Here is a 16,012-nt window from a genome sequence, read left to right on the forward strand (position 1 = left end):
CGAGACTTGCTCATTACAAATTTTCTGGACACAACGTCTTAAGAGAAGTGTTATCACAGGAACAACCTGTTGTCACCGCTGATGTTCCGTTCCTTGAGTGAGAAAGTGGTCTTTGAAAATCATGAATGTTTGATTAGATATTCTCGCAATCCTTATCACTATGACATACTGAACCACATTTGGAGGTCTGTCAATAGCTTGAAACAAGAGGTGCCGAATTAATAATGCAAAGCTGTCATGTTATTTTAGCATACCACAGGTCACCTATCCACCCCTGCATTTCCACTGGCTCACTCACTCACTCGAGTGTGGTAATAATCTCCAAAGAGGTTATGCAACAGATTTTCTCTTTTCATTCTAGTTTAGATTCTAAAGTCTTAAGTTCTCCCGTGCTTTGAAGGGTTGAAGTTTCATCTCAGTTTTAGGCCTTTGATGTATATTGTAAGAGTAAGCAGCCTCTTGTTAACTCCTCTCCAGGCTGTGTTTTGAGAGAAGGTGTTTTGGGCGTTGTGTTATTATGTACTCATTATCCGCAATGCTGTATGCAAGAGTTATACCCCACCTCCCCCTATGTCTCTTTCACTCTCTCCATCTATTCCTCCCTCTCTCAGCCCTCTCAGTGACAGCAGGCCCCCCGCTCCTGTTTTTGCGACTCCAGCATAGCATCTAATGAGCTCAGAATTGCTCCACAGGAAGAGTGACAGCCCATGGTCATGTTTCCACCACCTCTCCTGCTGTGCTCAAATCACACCCACTCCTAAATGTATCTGTGAAGCCACAGATGTATTCAGCGAGCTTCATTTTCTTTGAATCGTTTGGGTACGCAGAATTCCCCTGAAGCAGAGGATAATTGTTAGGGTGAATGAAGGGCAAGGGCATCCTCTATGTTGGTAAAAAAAGTTGTGAATTGTTTTGCCCGTTTTGGACAATAGATTTCAGGGAGAACTTGAGGCAAAAACAAGCACTTGTCCGCAAACCAATTACGGTGTTACATTTCAAATTACCCACTGCCAATAGGCCTTCTTCCAATTAGTTTTATTTTCCAGGTCCTTGAGAAATAGCTAGTTATTTGGCAAGACCTATATCCTCATACCATGGAAAATCAATATTAACGGGTCACTAAAATTTGAACCTGTCAAAACCAAATATAACCACCACTTAATTGGAATGCTCTGCTGTGAAAATACCTTTTTTTTTTTTACCTCTGTTGCCTACGAAGAGTCTAAACACTCTCAACCAATCAGTAGAACAGTCTGCTCTACCGCATGTATGCGTTACCTTGCAGAAGACAAAGGCTCCCATTGTTTTTTTCCAAAATTCATTAACAAGACTGAAAGTCAAAAGCCCCATAGCTGCCCCTAAAGCCTCCAATGTTCATTACACTCCACAGTTTGAAAGTGTTTGACCGAATGAACACACTGATGATTTTTCCATCCTTAAAGCCTTAAGGTAATGCGGATAAAAATCTTTATTTGTCCTGAGGGTGGCCATAGAGGAAATTATTTATCTTTGAACTTTTATACCTCCCAGAGAAACCAGCAGTCACAACCCAACACAAAATACTTAAATTTGTTCAGTTCTAAATGACTTAGATTATACACTTTGCTCCTGTTTCTTTTCACATCATTTCACGGTGTAGCAGGGATTGACTCACTAAATGCAGTGATGCTACGTTGGTGGGATCAGCAGTGGGACCGGACAGGCATTTAAACCTGCATCACCTCCCTCCTCTTCATCTTTCTTAGGATGAACTGATATACTTAGCGAAATCCCACACCTTATCATTTTTCTTCTCACTCAGTGCCGGTTAACTTACCACAAAGCTTTCCTTTTTATGTGTGACTCATGGGCTCCTTTCCTACAACTCAAAGAGCTGCAAATCAAAGGACCGACGAATATCACAGCCTGAAAATCTTTTTTGCTTGAACATCTGTTCAAATAATGGTTCTTTTTATTATGCTTGTTATTTTACTATTCAATTAAAATACATTGTACCTTTTCATGCCTACCACGTACTTGGTTGAATTTGAATATCCTAATATTAAGATTAGTAAAGAGGGTTTAAAAATCCACTTTGTCTCTCTAGTTGCCACAACTAGCTGTGGACTGGTTTGCTTGGAGCTCCTCCTGTATTGCAGCAACATGCCTACTGTATATCATTATCATACATTACCATTTCAGGCCTGGAAAAAAATGAGGAAGGATTGAAAAATAATTGTTTTTGGCAGAGCCCTTGTCTGTTTTGACCTAATATTTATGCATTACACATTTGTTAAGATGTTTTTTTTTTTCCTCTCTGAGTTTCACAGTGTACAGTGAGCTAAGTACGATGCATGATAAGGTCTGTGGGTGTGCTGTTTATTTTGTGCAGCAGTTTCGGGTTTGTTTTCTGAATGGTATCTGCAGTAGGTAATTTAGGCCCTAGAGTGACCCACTTAAGAAGGCCATGGTTGTCTTTATAGCTTGCTCTGTCCTCTCATCTCTAGGCCACTGTTCTACTTTGCTGCTGTAAGGTAGAGCAGCTCCATTCTGCCTGGGAAGCAGTGACAGACGGACAGATAAACAGCCCCGTGAAGTGTTCTCCTTTTCATGGATGCCAGGGTGGCCCTACTGCACTTATGGACAGTCCTTGTCCTCCTGACAGCACAGCTGAAGTGGATTGATGCTGCAGAGGTCTACACCAACGCTTGGGCTGTCCAGATCAATGGAGGGCCCGAGGAGGCTGACCGCATCGCCAGGCAACATGGTTTCATCAACCACGGCAATGTAAGTTGTGCTTACAGTATATGTGTGAGCGCATTAGTTTATACACACTGAAGGGGGTCTCTGTCATAGTTAATAACTCTGTATCAGTCCCTGTATTCATATATAGCTATGGTTCATAGGTGAACATCAGTGTTATACATCAAAGCTGAGCATCAGAGAGTCTGATGTGACACCTCCAGGCCCTTTTGTTTGTGCAACGGATTGCAAACGCGTGGCCTCCTCCAGTTCTTGTAGCTTAAGTGGGGCATGCATGACTTCTAACACACTGGCAGACAGTTGTCAGGGTTTCCCTCAGAAAAGCTGTTATACATAATCTTATCAACGCCGGAGCGACAGACTTTCAATGGAAATGAACTCGGCTCCAAGAAGTGAAACAGAGTAGCACTCAAATACAAGCAGGGAGATGGGACACTCATTACTTTTGTGGCGGACTTCAAACAGGTGAGAGGCGGTCCTGTTTGCTGTTTAGTCAAGGTTGTTGTGCCTTGAGAGGGAGTTGTGTGGGAGTGCAGTAACTGATGTGTTGCATGCGTGTATGAAGCGTACGCATGTGCTCGTCTAGTGGGAGAGACTTAGGACAGAGAGGGGAGAGTGGAGACCGCAGGAGGTGGGTTGTATATTGAAATTCTGGCTTCTTTTTTTTTTTTTTTTTTTGTCTGTTCTTTTGTCTTTTCCAGATAACTACCCCAGCTTTAAGTGAGCCTGGGCCAAAGTTGTCGCTAACTTGGGGCTAATCCCCTTCACTTTAGCTGGGTGGAAAGCAAGACACGGGAACTTGGCTTGGATTTTGAGGAGCTGTAGCATTTATTCACCGACAAATAGCCTAAACTGTACAAACATAGCACTGCTACATTCACCGTATATATATATATATATACCGTCAACTTCATACTCTCTGCTCCGGTCACCAGGCTCACCGTCACACACACGCACGCTCTCTCTCTCTCTCTCTTTTTTTCTCCCTCTTGACCGCACACTCGCTGCACACACAACCTACGCACTGAGCCTTTCCCTAAGGGAGCTGCGCCACTTGTTGAACACGTTTTAGTTTAAAAAAACATCTTAAAAATACATGTAAAAAAAAAAAAAAATTCCAGATGCTTAGGCCTGGCGGACCGCCAGGATTGCAAAACACTGGCGGAAATCCCGTTTGTGTTTACAGAGAAGGGTTAGAAATAGACAGAAATAATAAGGCTGTTATTTTAGGGTTTAAAGGAAGGTTGTTATATTTAACTATAATGTAGGTAGTTTAATTATATTGCCACCATTTGTGCTTCTATATTTAGGATTGCCAGTTCATTTTAATTAATTGAACTGTCACAAAGTTTACAGATAGGGGAAAGAAAAACAGTTGTCAGAACAGGAGAGAGAGAGAGATAGAGAGAAAAGTAGAAGTGACTTATTGTTCTTTCAGTGGTGTGTTAGCTCCCTTGAATAGCAAAATGCTTCCAAGGCTAAGCTTTTCCATATTTGTGCTCAGCAGTTGACAGTGAGTCACAATTTGGTCCCCTCTTCCCCTGTTGCTCCACTTGAGACTTAACTCCATTTGCATGCATCTTTGTGGAGCTGCCTGAGTGCTACACACGCCAGTGAACAGCCTTCTGGATTACTTCTTAGGAATATCATGCGTAGGAGGTTCTGCATATTCCCGCCCCACTTCTCCCCATCAATAAAGAGGATTTTCTGAAAGAGAGGCTTGCAAAATTAATTCAGGCTTATCTTTGCTTTCTTTATTTTGCCAAAGATAGAGCTTTGTCTGGAGTGCAAGGCCAGATGTTTTTAGTCTCCCTGTTATGATATTGAACAGTTGTCACATGGGTTTACAACAATCTGGAAGAGATTAGGTGTGTGTTATTATTAAATGATATTTATTGTCCACCCCTTCATATTAAATTGTATCCATGTGACTTAACATTGTGCTTGTCTGAGGGACTTGCATTCTTCTTGAATCTTGAGTTAAATTACAGGGTTTTTCCTGGCCCAAAATCAGGTGGGGGTGGTACCTGATAGTTTTACAAGCATTTGTTTACATGTGTGCATGCCTTCCTCTGGCCCTTGCACAACCCAGTTGTGTACATATTCATATATATTCATATATATATATATATATATGTATGTATATGAAAAATATCTTCCAATACTGATAGTTGGCCTTTGATACCTGTGTTTGTCAATTTCAATTAGGCTACATAACCTCCAAGTGATCTAGCCTGCCATTAGTGCTGCATTTTGACTTAATGGTTTACATTGTTTACACCTTCACAATCAAACTTTTGATTTCAACAGTAAATAGGGGTGATGGTGAATTTGAAATGATCACCAAAAGATGTTCCGCTAATTTGAAAAGATGATGCCAATGCAGGCCTTGCCCTTGAAACTATAAAAGCCTAACCATAGCCAAAATAACATCTGTTGAATCTGAGGGTAATACAACTGTTGTTCTCACTATATGTTTGAGATTACATTAAATGGTACGATGAATAACATAAGACAGATACGGCTGAAAATGAACATAGCTGCTGAAACAGTGGAAAGGTGCAAACACATCCCTATAAGTCTACATGGTTGGCAATATAGTGGCACTATAGCAGGGTTTCTGCCAGTGTATTGTTGCCGGGCCTGAGTTGCCCCCCTGCCGGCCCTAACCATTGGGGATTTTTTTCTAAAAATGTGTTTTCTAAACTAAAATGTTATCCAAGTAATAGCTCAGTGCGTAGCGAGTAGTTGAGAGGGAGAGAGAGAGCGCACGTGTGTGTGACGGTGAAGCTGTAGCTTACTGGAGCAACCCGCCTACCATCCGAGAGCAGGCTGAGCAGGCAGAGAGCGGGAGAGTTTATGACGAAAACAAGCACGAACACCCAGGGAAACATGAGAACAGCTGCTTGCTAACAGCTAGCATTACATTTGTTTACAGCAGAGAGCAGTAGGGAGGACAGACGTCTCACTCTGCTACTCTGTGCTGTGACTCCGCTGCTGCTGACAGTCACGGAACAGACATTTTCAGTTTATAATTATAATGTCCATCGACTAAGTATTGATAACACGCTTAGTATTTTACAAATTAGAATTTTTTAGTTTGATAAACACGGGCACAGATACATGAAAATGAACTAAACAGGTTTTATTTCTGTTTAAAAAGCAAAAAGATGATGGGGACGGTGGGCAAGTAATGTAATTGGTGTATGGCCAAACACCATGTAACACCAGTAACACCTTTACGCACCGCAACACGTTTTGCTCAAGCAGCATCAACTGGGGCTGCAAAATAAAGCCAATGTAGAAGTGCCAAATACTGCAGTTCCTTGATTGGCCACTTGAGGCTGGCTCCAAAAGCAAGTCAATCCCCATAGACCCTCATGTTAAAATGCCCAACTTTACAGCAGAAATAAACATGTTTACAGCCTGGTACAAAAAACAGTTTTGATCCCTATAGCAAATATCCCCTTTCATGACATCTGTACGGGGGTTGAATTTTCTTATAACTCACCTGTTCAAATTTTATTAAGCCGTGACATTATGCATAATTAAGGAGGTGGTAGCTTTGAGTGACAGGTCGCTAGCCTCTAGGTGGCTTGATTCAGCAACCAGGCTTCGTTCGGCCTCTTTGCCCATTTTGGATTAGCCGGGTGTTAGGCAGAGTCGGGCACTGCCAAGATGGTGACAGCCAGAGCGCCCACTTTGAACAAATAAATGCGTTACATCATAGTGGCTACATCCATATTTTTTACAGTCTATGGTTTTGCTCAGCACCAACCCCCCCCCCCCCCCCCCCCCCCCCCCAAAAAAAAAAAAACTGACCAGAAATATCTGAAAGCATGACAGCCAAAATGAAAAAATACATTTTGCTGAATAGGGAAGCTTCACAAAGTTCACATCAGGCTTCTTTGAACCTGCATTTATGTGTTAATGTAAGCTGTGGTTGCTCTGCCAGAGGGCTGGACTTCTTTGTTTTTATTTTTTATGATCTTTTTCTGTTATCAGGAATGTTACAATATTTATCCTCATTGTTTTTGTACATAACAAAATCCAATGCCTCCCCTCTTAAAAATGAAGATATTTTAAGAACTTTTTGGACCTTGAATTACAAAATAAAATATTTTAAGACGTTTTAAGACATTTTAAGGATCTGTGGGGACCCTGATTTTGACGGAGGCGGCCTGGAAATTGATGGAGGCGGCTGCCTCAAAATTCTCTAGGCAGCAAAAACCCTGATTTAGTATTGATCTGGATAGCTGCAGTTGTTCCAGCAGTCTGAAACTATTGTACTGCTGAGTGAAAGAAAGCTTACATTAGGTATAATTGCCTCTAATGGACTTTTACTCTTAATTGCTTCTGTGAATTCTAGATAGAGAATCAATTTCTGGTCTTAGTGAATTGAGTAAAATGAAATATTCAATATTCTGCTTACAGAACACACATACATATTCTAGACAATCACCCAGAGACACAATGAAGAAGAAAAAAAAACTCCCTCTGCCTCTGAACTAGGCTATTCTTCTTTCTCTCATATTCCCTTATGTGATCACTTTCCCTAAAAAAACTTTTAGCGCTTTCTTTGTCCTGTTTACCTCTCCTTCCCTCATTCTACCCAGCCACAAAGACATTTCTAGCCTATATTCTGTCCAATAAACTGCTAGCTAAATTGGGAGATATATCTTTATTTTTCCTTTCTGTTGATTAGTGATTGCATCAGAGGAGTAGAGCTGGAAGTAGGCACAGGAACGGGTTCTCTCAGACAGCTGTCTGTTACTGAATGTCTGATGCCATATGGCAGCTTGTCATTTGTAGTGAATGTGACATTAAGCCGCCTGGGTCCCAGAGCATGAAAGAGGAGTGTAGCCCCGTTTCCCAAAGTGGGGCCCAAAAACAACTCGCTCACCTCACCTCACCCCAGCCAACCAGGACTATCTGTCTCTGATTCTGAGTTGCATGACACCACAAGATGTCTGTCTCTACAACCTAATGAAACACTGCGTTGGAGCTTCTATTTGCAGTTTTGCTGTGAGAGGCTGATATTTCAACAGTGGATATAGATGTCTGCGAGTTTCGAGAGGGTGAGGTGGATAATAAAAGGGGAGTCAGGAAGAGTGCAGAAAGAATTGAGATAATTGACAATTTCCCATTGGATAAATTAGAAAAGAGTACAAGTGAGACCTGTGGTGATATCTCGATGGCTGTGAGGGCCTGTGGGAGACACTGGTAAAAAAAAAAAAAAAGGGAAGATAGCTAATGGAGTATGGTATTACGGACGGAAAAGCATGCGTGTTGGATGGCTGGAAGGGTGAAATTTAGTATTATCCACTGTCTGGAATTAGATTTTGTGGGAGTACATCTTCAGTCATTGTTTCACAGAGGCACCCAAATAAGTTTTATTTTAGTCTCTGGTCCCTGAGTGGGTGCTATGCGAGAAGGATGATCTACAAGCTTTATGCAGTGTCTGTGCTCTGACAGTGCATTGTGGGTTATGTGAGGGTATGGGTTAGGCAAGGCTTTGTGGGGCTGGGGGCTTAGAGGGGAAACAGCTTAGTCATTTTTCCATCATCCTTGATGGTTGTTCTACAGGGCACTTGAAGACAGCAGAGAAGCTGATGTATAATCAGGAGTTAATGGGATTTTTATCACTAATGTGATTATGGGATCATCACGGAACTGAATGTTTGCTCACTGCAGTGCTCAGAAAATGCCTTATTGTCTGTGTGGCACGTCTTTATGTATTTGCAGATTCACTTATTATGTTTCCGCTCAATTTTTTTTTGAGTGTGTTTGAGTGAGAGTGAGAGTGCGTTTGAGTCCGTGAGTGTGTGCATGTGTTCAACATTAGGGTTCAAGTGTAAATGTCATTTAGGCTTCCTTGTGTGCATCTGCATTTTAGTTGACACAGAGCATTGTTGTATCTGTTTTTCTGTAATGTGTTCAAAAGCTCTTTTTCTTTTTTCTTTTTTTTTTCAATAACGCTTTTGTGTCTGCGTAGGAGTTCCAGACCAGGGTTTAGAGCTAAATGTCATGTTGTGTTCTTGGTGAGCCGAGTCAGAATCATTGTTTTTATGAGGATGGGCAGGCTCTGTGGGCGTTGCCAGACTGAATCACCCTGCTCTGTAGAGTAGACATCTAATACCAGAGCCTCTTTCTTGTGTCTCTCATGTCTCTCTATTTCTCTTAATATCTCTCCATTTGGGTGTCTTGGTCGCTTTCTATTTATAGCTAACTTACCCAAAACATGTGGCTATAGTGTAATCTGAAATAAACAACACATAGGTTTTCTTGTCCAACTTGTTTTAAGTCGTGACCCTATTCAGATACTGCAGGAAAACACTCCACTGGCTCTTGTGTTGCAGAGGGAACAGGTTATTTACAGGTAGTGGGCAAATGTTTGATTGTAGTCAGCTAGTGTCAGCTGATAATATTACAGCTGTGCTGTAATATTTCTCCAAAAATCCAATATTCCAGCCTCAATTTCTCGGTTTTACAGACCACTGTTTTCCAATTTCATACCATCACAGCCCCAAACACACAAGCATACCCGCTTTGTGCTAGGTGGAATGTAATGCGCTCCAAGGCCATTGTCCATGATACTCTGCCAACTGTGTGATGCACAAGCCCAGTGTCCGATCTCTCTCTCTCTCTGTCTCCCTCTTTCTCGATTCAATTCAATTCAAATGAGCTGTATTGGCATGAAATGTAACATAACAAATACAATACAACTTTCTCTTTCTGGTCTGCTGATCTAGTGGCTGTGTGAGACAGTCACAGCAGTGTCAGGGTTGAGTTCATATATTATTGCTTAAGAAATAACATTGATGCTTTTAAGAAACTACAAGGCTATGTAGGGCAGTTTGCACTGTGTGTCAGGAGAGGGTTTGATTATTTTATATTTGAACACGATTTGTTAAGCAAGCTCTGTCAGATTGCTGATTGTATCAGACAGTGTCATTGCTTTTATCTTGCTTTCATTTGCCCTGAGTGCAATCGGGAGGCATGTGTGCCCTTGTGCATGTGTGTGTGGTAGTCCATTTGTTTGGCTAGGTGCTGTTTTTGCCCTCATTTTAACGTAATAGTTTATTAAAAGGAACATCAAAATTCTCTCTCTCTCTCTCTCTCTGTCTCTCTCTCTCTCTCTCTCTCTCTCTCTCTCTCTGGTTCTGCATGTCTGTCTCTGCCTGTTGTTTTCTGCTTTAGTTTCAGTAATAAACCGACACAACATTGTTCTGCAGCATACAGACAGCCAATACCTACACCTGCAGTATTTGCTGTCCTCTATTTCCCACAGGACTTTAAAGGGAAAATAAGGACCGTCTCTGAATAAAAGCTGTGAAGTCTTACTGTTGGCACTAACGAATCTCAATAGAAATAGTCTGTGGAGGTGCTAATGTATTATAACGGTACCAAGAGATTAATGTATGAAAGAGATTCTCTCTCAGCAGAAACTAGAGCTTTCTTGTTCTGAAACACTTTTGTCCCAAGTAATTTTGAGAATGTAGTAATTTTAGGTAAACACTGTGATAACTATCTATTGTGGAGGAGTGAAAATTACAAATTTCAAATTGTCCAACACTTGATATAAATAAGCTTTCGTATTCTAATTTTAATTTACTGGCTCAGCAAAAACTGAGTTAAAATATATCTTTGGCATCCTTTTACTTATCTATGTAATGTATGTATCCAATAATTAGTTAATATTATTTTAGGCACCAAAAAGGATGTGATCTTGACATCAATTGACGAAATCAACAGCATTGTGAAAAACATGAGGGTAGTCTTGGTCAAGTAGATGAAACATGAGTGGTAATTAGTAGTTTGGTTCGATGCCATCTGCCATAATGAACTGATGTATAGTATGGGAAAAATGTTTGATAATGTCAAGATAGCACATAAATGTGTGAAATAAAACATTTAACTTTATGTGTTTATGAATGTTGTCTTAAACGTGGTGTTTGCTCTCAGCTTAAGCGGCATGCAAAAATATACAGTGTGCAGCATTGCTCTTAGTGTGTTTACGATTTCATCATATAACGTTAGTGTGTTCAACATAATTAATCCAAACTATTAATATTAATACAGGATGATTGACAAACATTGCCCTAATTTTCTTCTGTTTTCGCAGCACCGCTTCCTTCCCAACATCATAAAGCTGCATGAAATGTTTCCATAATCCAAAAAATGTTAGGAGGAGGACCTATTTTCAGTCATAAATTTAAAAAAAGGAAGGAAGACAGAACAGTCTTTCCTCCTTTTTTTTCTCCATCCCTTCTCCCTGCATCCTCTTTTCTTTTCCCATGTAAAATTTGTACATCTCACAAAGTGAAGCTGATTGAAATGTGTGTGTAAGGTTGTAACGACACAACACTTCTTACAGAAGTAAAGACATGTATAGACCAGCATCCATATTAAGCAAATTGTTATTGAGAGTCACTTTACTTAATTTACTGTAGTTTATTAACTGTATAGTAGTAACAAATTGATTTTAGAAACACAATAATAAGAGACAGAATTTAATGTGGTTCAGTAATGTCTCACTAATACTCAATCGGTTTAATAAGGTCAGTATTTGCACTACATACTGATCCTATACAACAGCATTACTAGCATAATAGCTGTTATCAGATAGTTGAATTTGAATCACATGATACTTGGAATTGGCAGTGAACTTGAATGGTAATTTTAATAAGAGGTTGTGTTTTCAAATTTCAGTTCATTTAAAAACTGTTTGGCTGCAGGGTTGTTTTTGGTACATCAACTGATTCAAGACTGAAAGATTTTTTGTTTTTTGTCCAAAAAAATTATTGCAGTGTATTTAATAGTTTCAGTTTCCTCATGGCACAAAATGTATAACACATTAGTCAAACTCATTTGTCTTGAATTTAAAGTTAAATACATTTACCATTCAAAAATAAATCATTTATTGAAATATTTAAAACATTTTCTTTCTAATTACCTGTTAGTATACATTTTACAATGCTTTGGAGCTCATAAATATCTCTTAATTTTATTTCTAGAGAATGTCAGACTAACATGAACCAGTCAAAAGCCAAGCTTTGCCATTCGTTGTGGCTCTGTATGACCCCTAAGAGATGTGTTTTTTGTATCCATTTTAACTCGCAGACCTTAACATGGAAATAAAACTTTATTGACATTATTCATCTTTTAAATTTCTAACTAAGTAAGTGGATAACTTTAAGCGTGCCTGCTGGCATCAAACATCTCCATTAATTTATTTAACCTTGCGTCCTTCCTTGCTTGCTGTTTCTGTATTGGGTAGATGCACGTCCTTTTCTCTGTGTGTGTGTGTGTGTGTGTGTGTGTGTGTGTGTGTGTGTGTGTGTGTGTGTGTGTGTGTGTGTGTGTGTGTGTGTGTATGTGTAAATTTGTTTTTGCGATATTTAGGTATCATAGGGTTTGGTGCAACCTTCTGCTCCTGCTCACTGCCTCACAGCTGTAAAGCCCTTGTGACTGTCTGTCTGTTGGCACACCAATCTGCAGTCTGTACTGGCATTAGGTTGCCATGGAGAAAATTGCTAGTATATTATTTCCAGCAGATTGAGCCCAATGTTGAGAGAGGGGGGTCATTTTTTTGTCAGCATTGTAATACTATGTATTTTCCTAGATCTCATGGTCACAAAAAGTTTTTAAAAAAGGAATTAAAAAAAAGTCGTTCACGACGTACTGCTATTAATTATGATATTTAAATAACATTCTTAAGTCATTGTGGGTTTCTCATTATATGCTTCTTGGGTTTACATTTCATCTTTCTCACTGAGGTGAAGTATTCAGTAACCACTAGAAGTACATAAAATCTACTAACACAGCTTTAATCTTATTGTTTTATTTTGTAACTTGTTTTAGAGGTATTTTATACTTTCATCAGCCTCTCGCTGCCATATCCTATAAAATCCATTGGGAATTGCTGCTTTGCAATCTACTGTATCTCATTTCCCTTTTTCCCTGCCATTTTTTTTCCTTCTATCCTCTTTAGTGTCTTCTTCTCTTAAAATTTCCAATATGCAGTTTGTTTGCAGATCTAGTCTCCCATCAGTCTTTCTTCTTCTTCTACCTCTTCTTTCTCCTGCTCTCTCTATCCTGTCCTCTCCTCCCTTTCTTCATCCTCTAGGTTCCACTTTATTTCAGTGTTTACCAGTCTGAGTGAAGTGTGCTTCCTCATCCCAGAGCTGTCTCTCATTTAAATGCACCACTTCATTATATGGAGCCTGAAGCCACAGACCTTTTAGCTGTTTCCAAAAATGTCTCCTAGAAATGTGTTGGTGCTGTGCCAGAGCTTCACAGAAATCATTGCTCAAAAGGTACTCAAAACTATGTTTTATAAATGAGGAATTCTGACCTATAAAAGTCTGGCTCTAGTTACACCTGTTACTAAGACCACACAACAGCTTTGCAGTCAGGTGGCGGACAGGAAAAGGAGGAAGGTGAGAAAGAGGGTTGTTTGTTCCAGTGGAAAGGGTTACTGCATGACCAGGCTGTATAGATCAGGTGTGTAGAAAAGGATTAAGTCTATCAGACTATTCTCTGTTCCTCTGAGGTATAGAGCCAGCCATGCATGTGCATTGTCTGCCTTCATTCAAGTCTCTTTTCTTCAGGGAGGGCTTTCTTAGGACTACTCACATTCATAATCTGGTCGTTATTGACGTAGGATGGCTTTGGGTAAATTGAAGATGGAACATTCCTTTTTGTAAGGCACTGACTTTTGTTCACAGAGAAGAATGTAGCTACAATATAATTCAGCCACAGCCTCAGTCACAATACCCACCGTTTTTGTTAGCTTGTGTTCTTTTTCAGCTGCAATATCTCACTCGCTGTAACTACCGTCATGACTCATGATGTGCAAGACCAGTCAGAGATTTTTGTATGTTTGTTTGTATACATTACCTGCTGTTTGTTTGTATATCTGTTTATTCCCTCATGCTTGTATGTACGGTGAATGTATTTACACATTTATGCCAGTGTCAACAATGATATTTTTATTGTCACCCCCTGGGGAAATTAAGAGAGTAAAGACAACTGAACACTGTAAGTAAGACTTCTTTTACAGTTCTACAGTTCCAGGAAGTAAATTTAATTCCAGCTCATAAGCCGGTATCATCCCAGGTAGAAATGAGCTCTGGAAATGAGGACCTGAGCTAGTAGAGCTACTTGACGTTGTTGTTTATCAACACGTTTCCACTTGCAGTAAACTGTTTTTATGATGTGTGTTTCTCTCTTTCTTAATTGTTAATTGTTAAAGATCCCCTCCAGACATGTATTAAGACATGAAAAATACTCTACTTGGAATAATAATATGGTTTTTCCACAAAAAAGTACAATTACCATGTTAAAATCCTTAAAACTACACCTACTTCTTCTCCCTCATTAAAAAATCCAAAATCTATAAATATGCAAATATTGTTCATTTCAAAAGTTTGACTGCTGGACACAAGATGTCTCCTACTTTAGTGAAAAGTCCCTTGTCAGTGTTTGTGCACTGGAGGCTTCAGGTTTCCACATCACACTTGTGTAAGTTGCGTATTGGACCAGGATTGGCTTCAAACTAGTTGTGATGTCACAAATCATGTTTGTAGGCCCATCCCTAAGTGGAGGGGGACTTAAATCATGTCATATTGTTTTGTCATACTATTTTTTTTTATCAATTCAGTACACTTGCTCACTAGACCTGCATCATAGAGGTCTTCTTGGATTCAAAATTTAGACCTGATCCCAAGAGGACCAAAGGAGAACCTACCTGAACTTGAAGTGCATGATTCCCCATCTGAAAGGGACCCAAAAACAGTCAGACCCAATCCAAATAGACTTGAGGATAATTTGACCCGATCCAAAATGCAGTCATACCCACACCAATACTCACAACAGCAAGAGGTGCCACCAATTTACATTGCACGTTTGCAATGATTGCACAATATCTCTTTTTGTCTGTTTGCATCAGTCTTATTCACATCAGTGAAAATAATACAAATGTATTGCAGTTCAATAAAACTGCCTTATAAATAGCACTTATGATGCTTATAATCTGGGGGTTTGTTGAGCCTGTATCTGAGTGGTGTTGATTCACCTGTATGGTAATTCTGGAGGTTTTTGTGTGTGTGCTGTTGATTTGAAGATGTAGGGTTAGACGGGGTTAGACTTAAACAGAAGTGCTTGAAACTCATTCCACAGTTGAATTAACACTTTTCTGGCACATCCTCAGAAAGATAGAAGTTGTTGTAAAAATGCTGACAATCCAAGATCTCCGCCTACAGAAGTCTGGGGATTTTTGAATGCAAGCTAGTTGCTTGAATGTCGGCGAGACACTTTGTTTGTCCTTGTTGATTTTCTCCTCTGAATGTTTTGGAAGAGTCCTTTGCAGTGGAAAAAGACTAAAAGTATGTGAGCAGACTATCAGAGGTGTAGATCAGATGAAATACATTTGTGTGCAGTTCTTGTGTGTGACATTTTTCACACAAATCCTCGTCTGTTGCACATTTATACTCAGAGTGAATGTAACTGTCAGGGTGCTGTGTATGTGCAGCACTTAGCTGTACATTACAGATGAATTTGTCAATGACAAAACCAGCGGTGTAAAAGTAAGCCTTATGACATGCAGTCAGACATGTTTTGCTGCAGTGGCTCAGGCTTGTGAACCTCATCGTGTCAGGCTGTCTACAAACATTTCAAATATCACTGTGCAACACTCATAAAAACATCTACCTCTTAATTGCTCTCAAATGGACGTGTAAAGATTCATGCATTGCTTAGATGCATCAATTATAAATGATGCCAATTCAATGCATTGATCTGCTAAAATGATTAAATCAAAATGCTCTGACTTCAGAAACAATCAATATTAAACACTCTGAATTGCAATAATGAAATTGAAATGAAACTACATGCTCTTCTGCCGAGATTTAAAAGCTAAAACTGGCACTATCACTGCCATTACATTACTGAAACTATTGCTGCCACTGTCAGTAATATAAATGTTATGACTACTGCTGTCACTGTCAAAACCAGAAGTAATATTACTGCTGAGAGTGAAATGTCTGCTCAGTGCTGTTCTAACAGTAAACACATTTCTTTCAATCTGGACAACTGCTTTTATTAAATCAGTATAGAAGATACTTTCAGTCTTTAGATGTCTCTTTAATAAAAGCTTGACAACACTGTTGAGTTAGATTGAAGCCTTCAATGTATGGTGGTTTCCCCCCAGGAAAATTGGTTAGTGAGAGGTGGCAAGCAGCCCCCCTGGTCAAATATCCACATTTAA

General features: G+C 39.7%; 1 protein-coding gene across 2 annotated transcripts in view; it reads left to right on the forward strand.

Moving 5' to 3' along the window:
• furinb (furin (paired basic amino acid cleaving enzyme) b) overlaps positions 1-16,012 on the forward strand; it is an 81,412-nt gene that overhangs the window by 3,963 nt on the left and 61,437 nt on the right. For both annotated transcript variants that reach the window (XM_044357305.1, XM_044357306.1), the window contains exon 2: positions 2,487-2,766. In XM_044357305.1, the coding sequence (XP_044213240.1) occupies positions 2,590-2,766 (177 nt within the window). In that variant the 5' untranslated portion in view covers positions 2,487-2,589. The remainder of the gene's footprint in view (positions 1-2,486; positions 2,767-16,012) is intronic.

Source organism: Thunnus albacares, chromosome 7 (assembly GCF_914725855.1).
Source record: "Thunnus albacares chromosome 7, fThuAlb1.1, whole genome shotgun sequence".
NCBI classification, from domain to species: Eukaryota; Metazoa; Chordata; class Actinopteri; order Scombriformes; family Scombridae; genus Thunnus; species Thunnus albacares.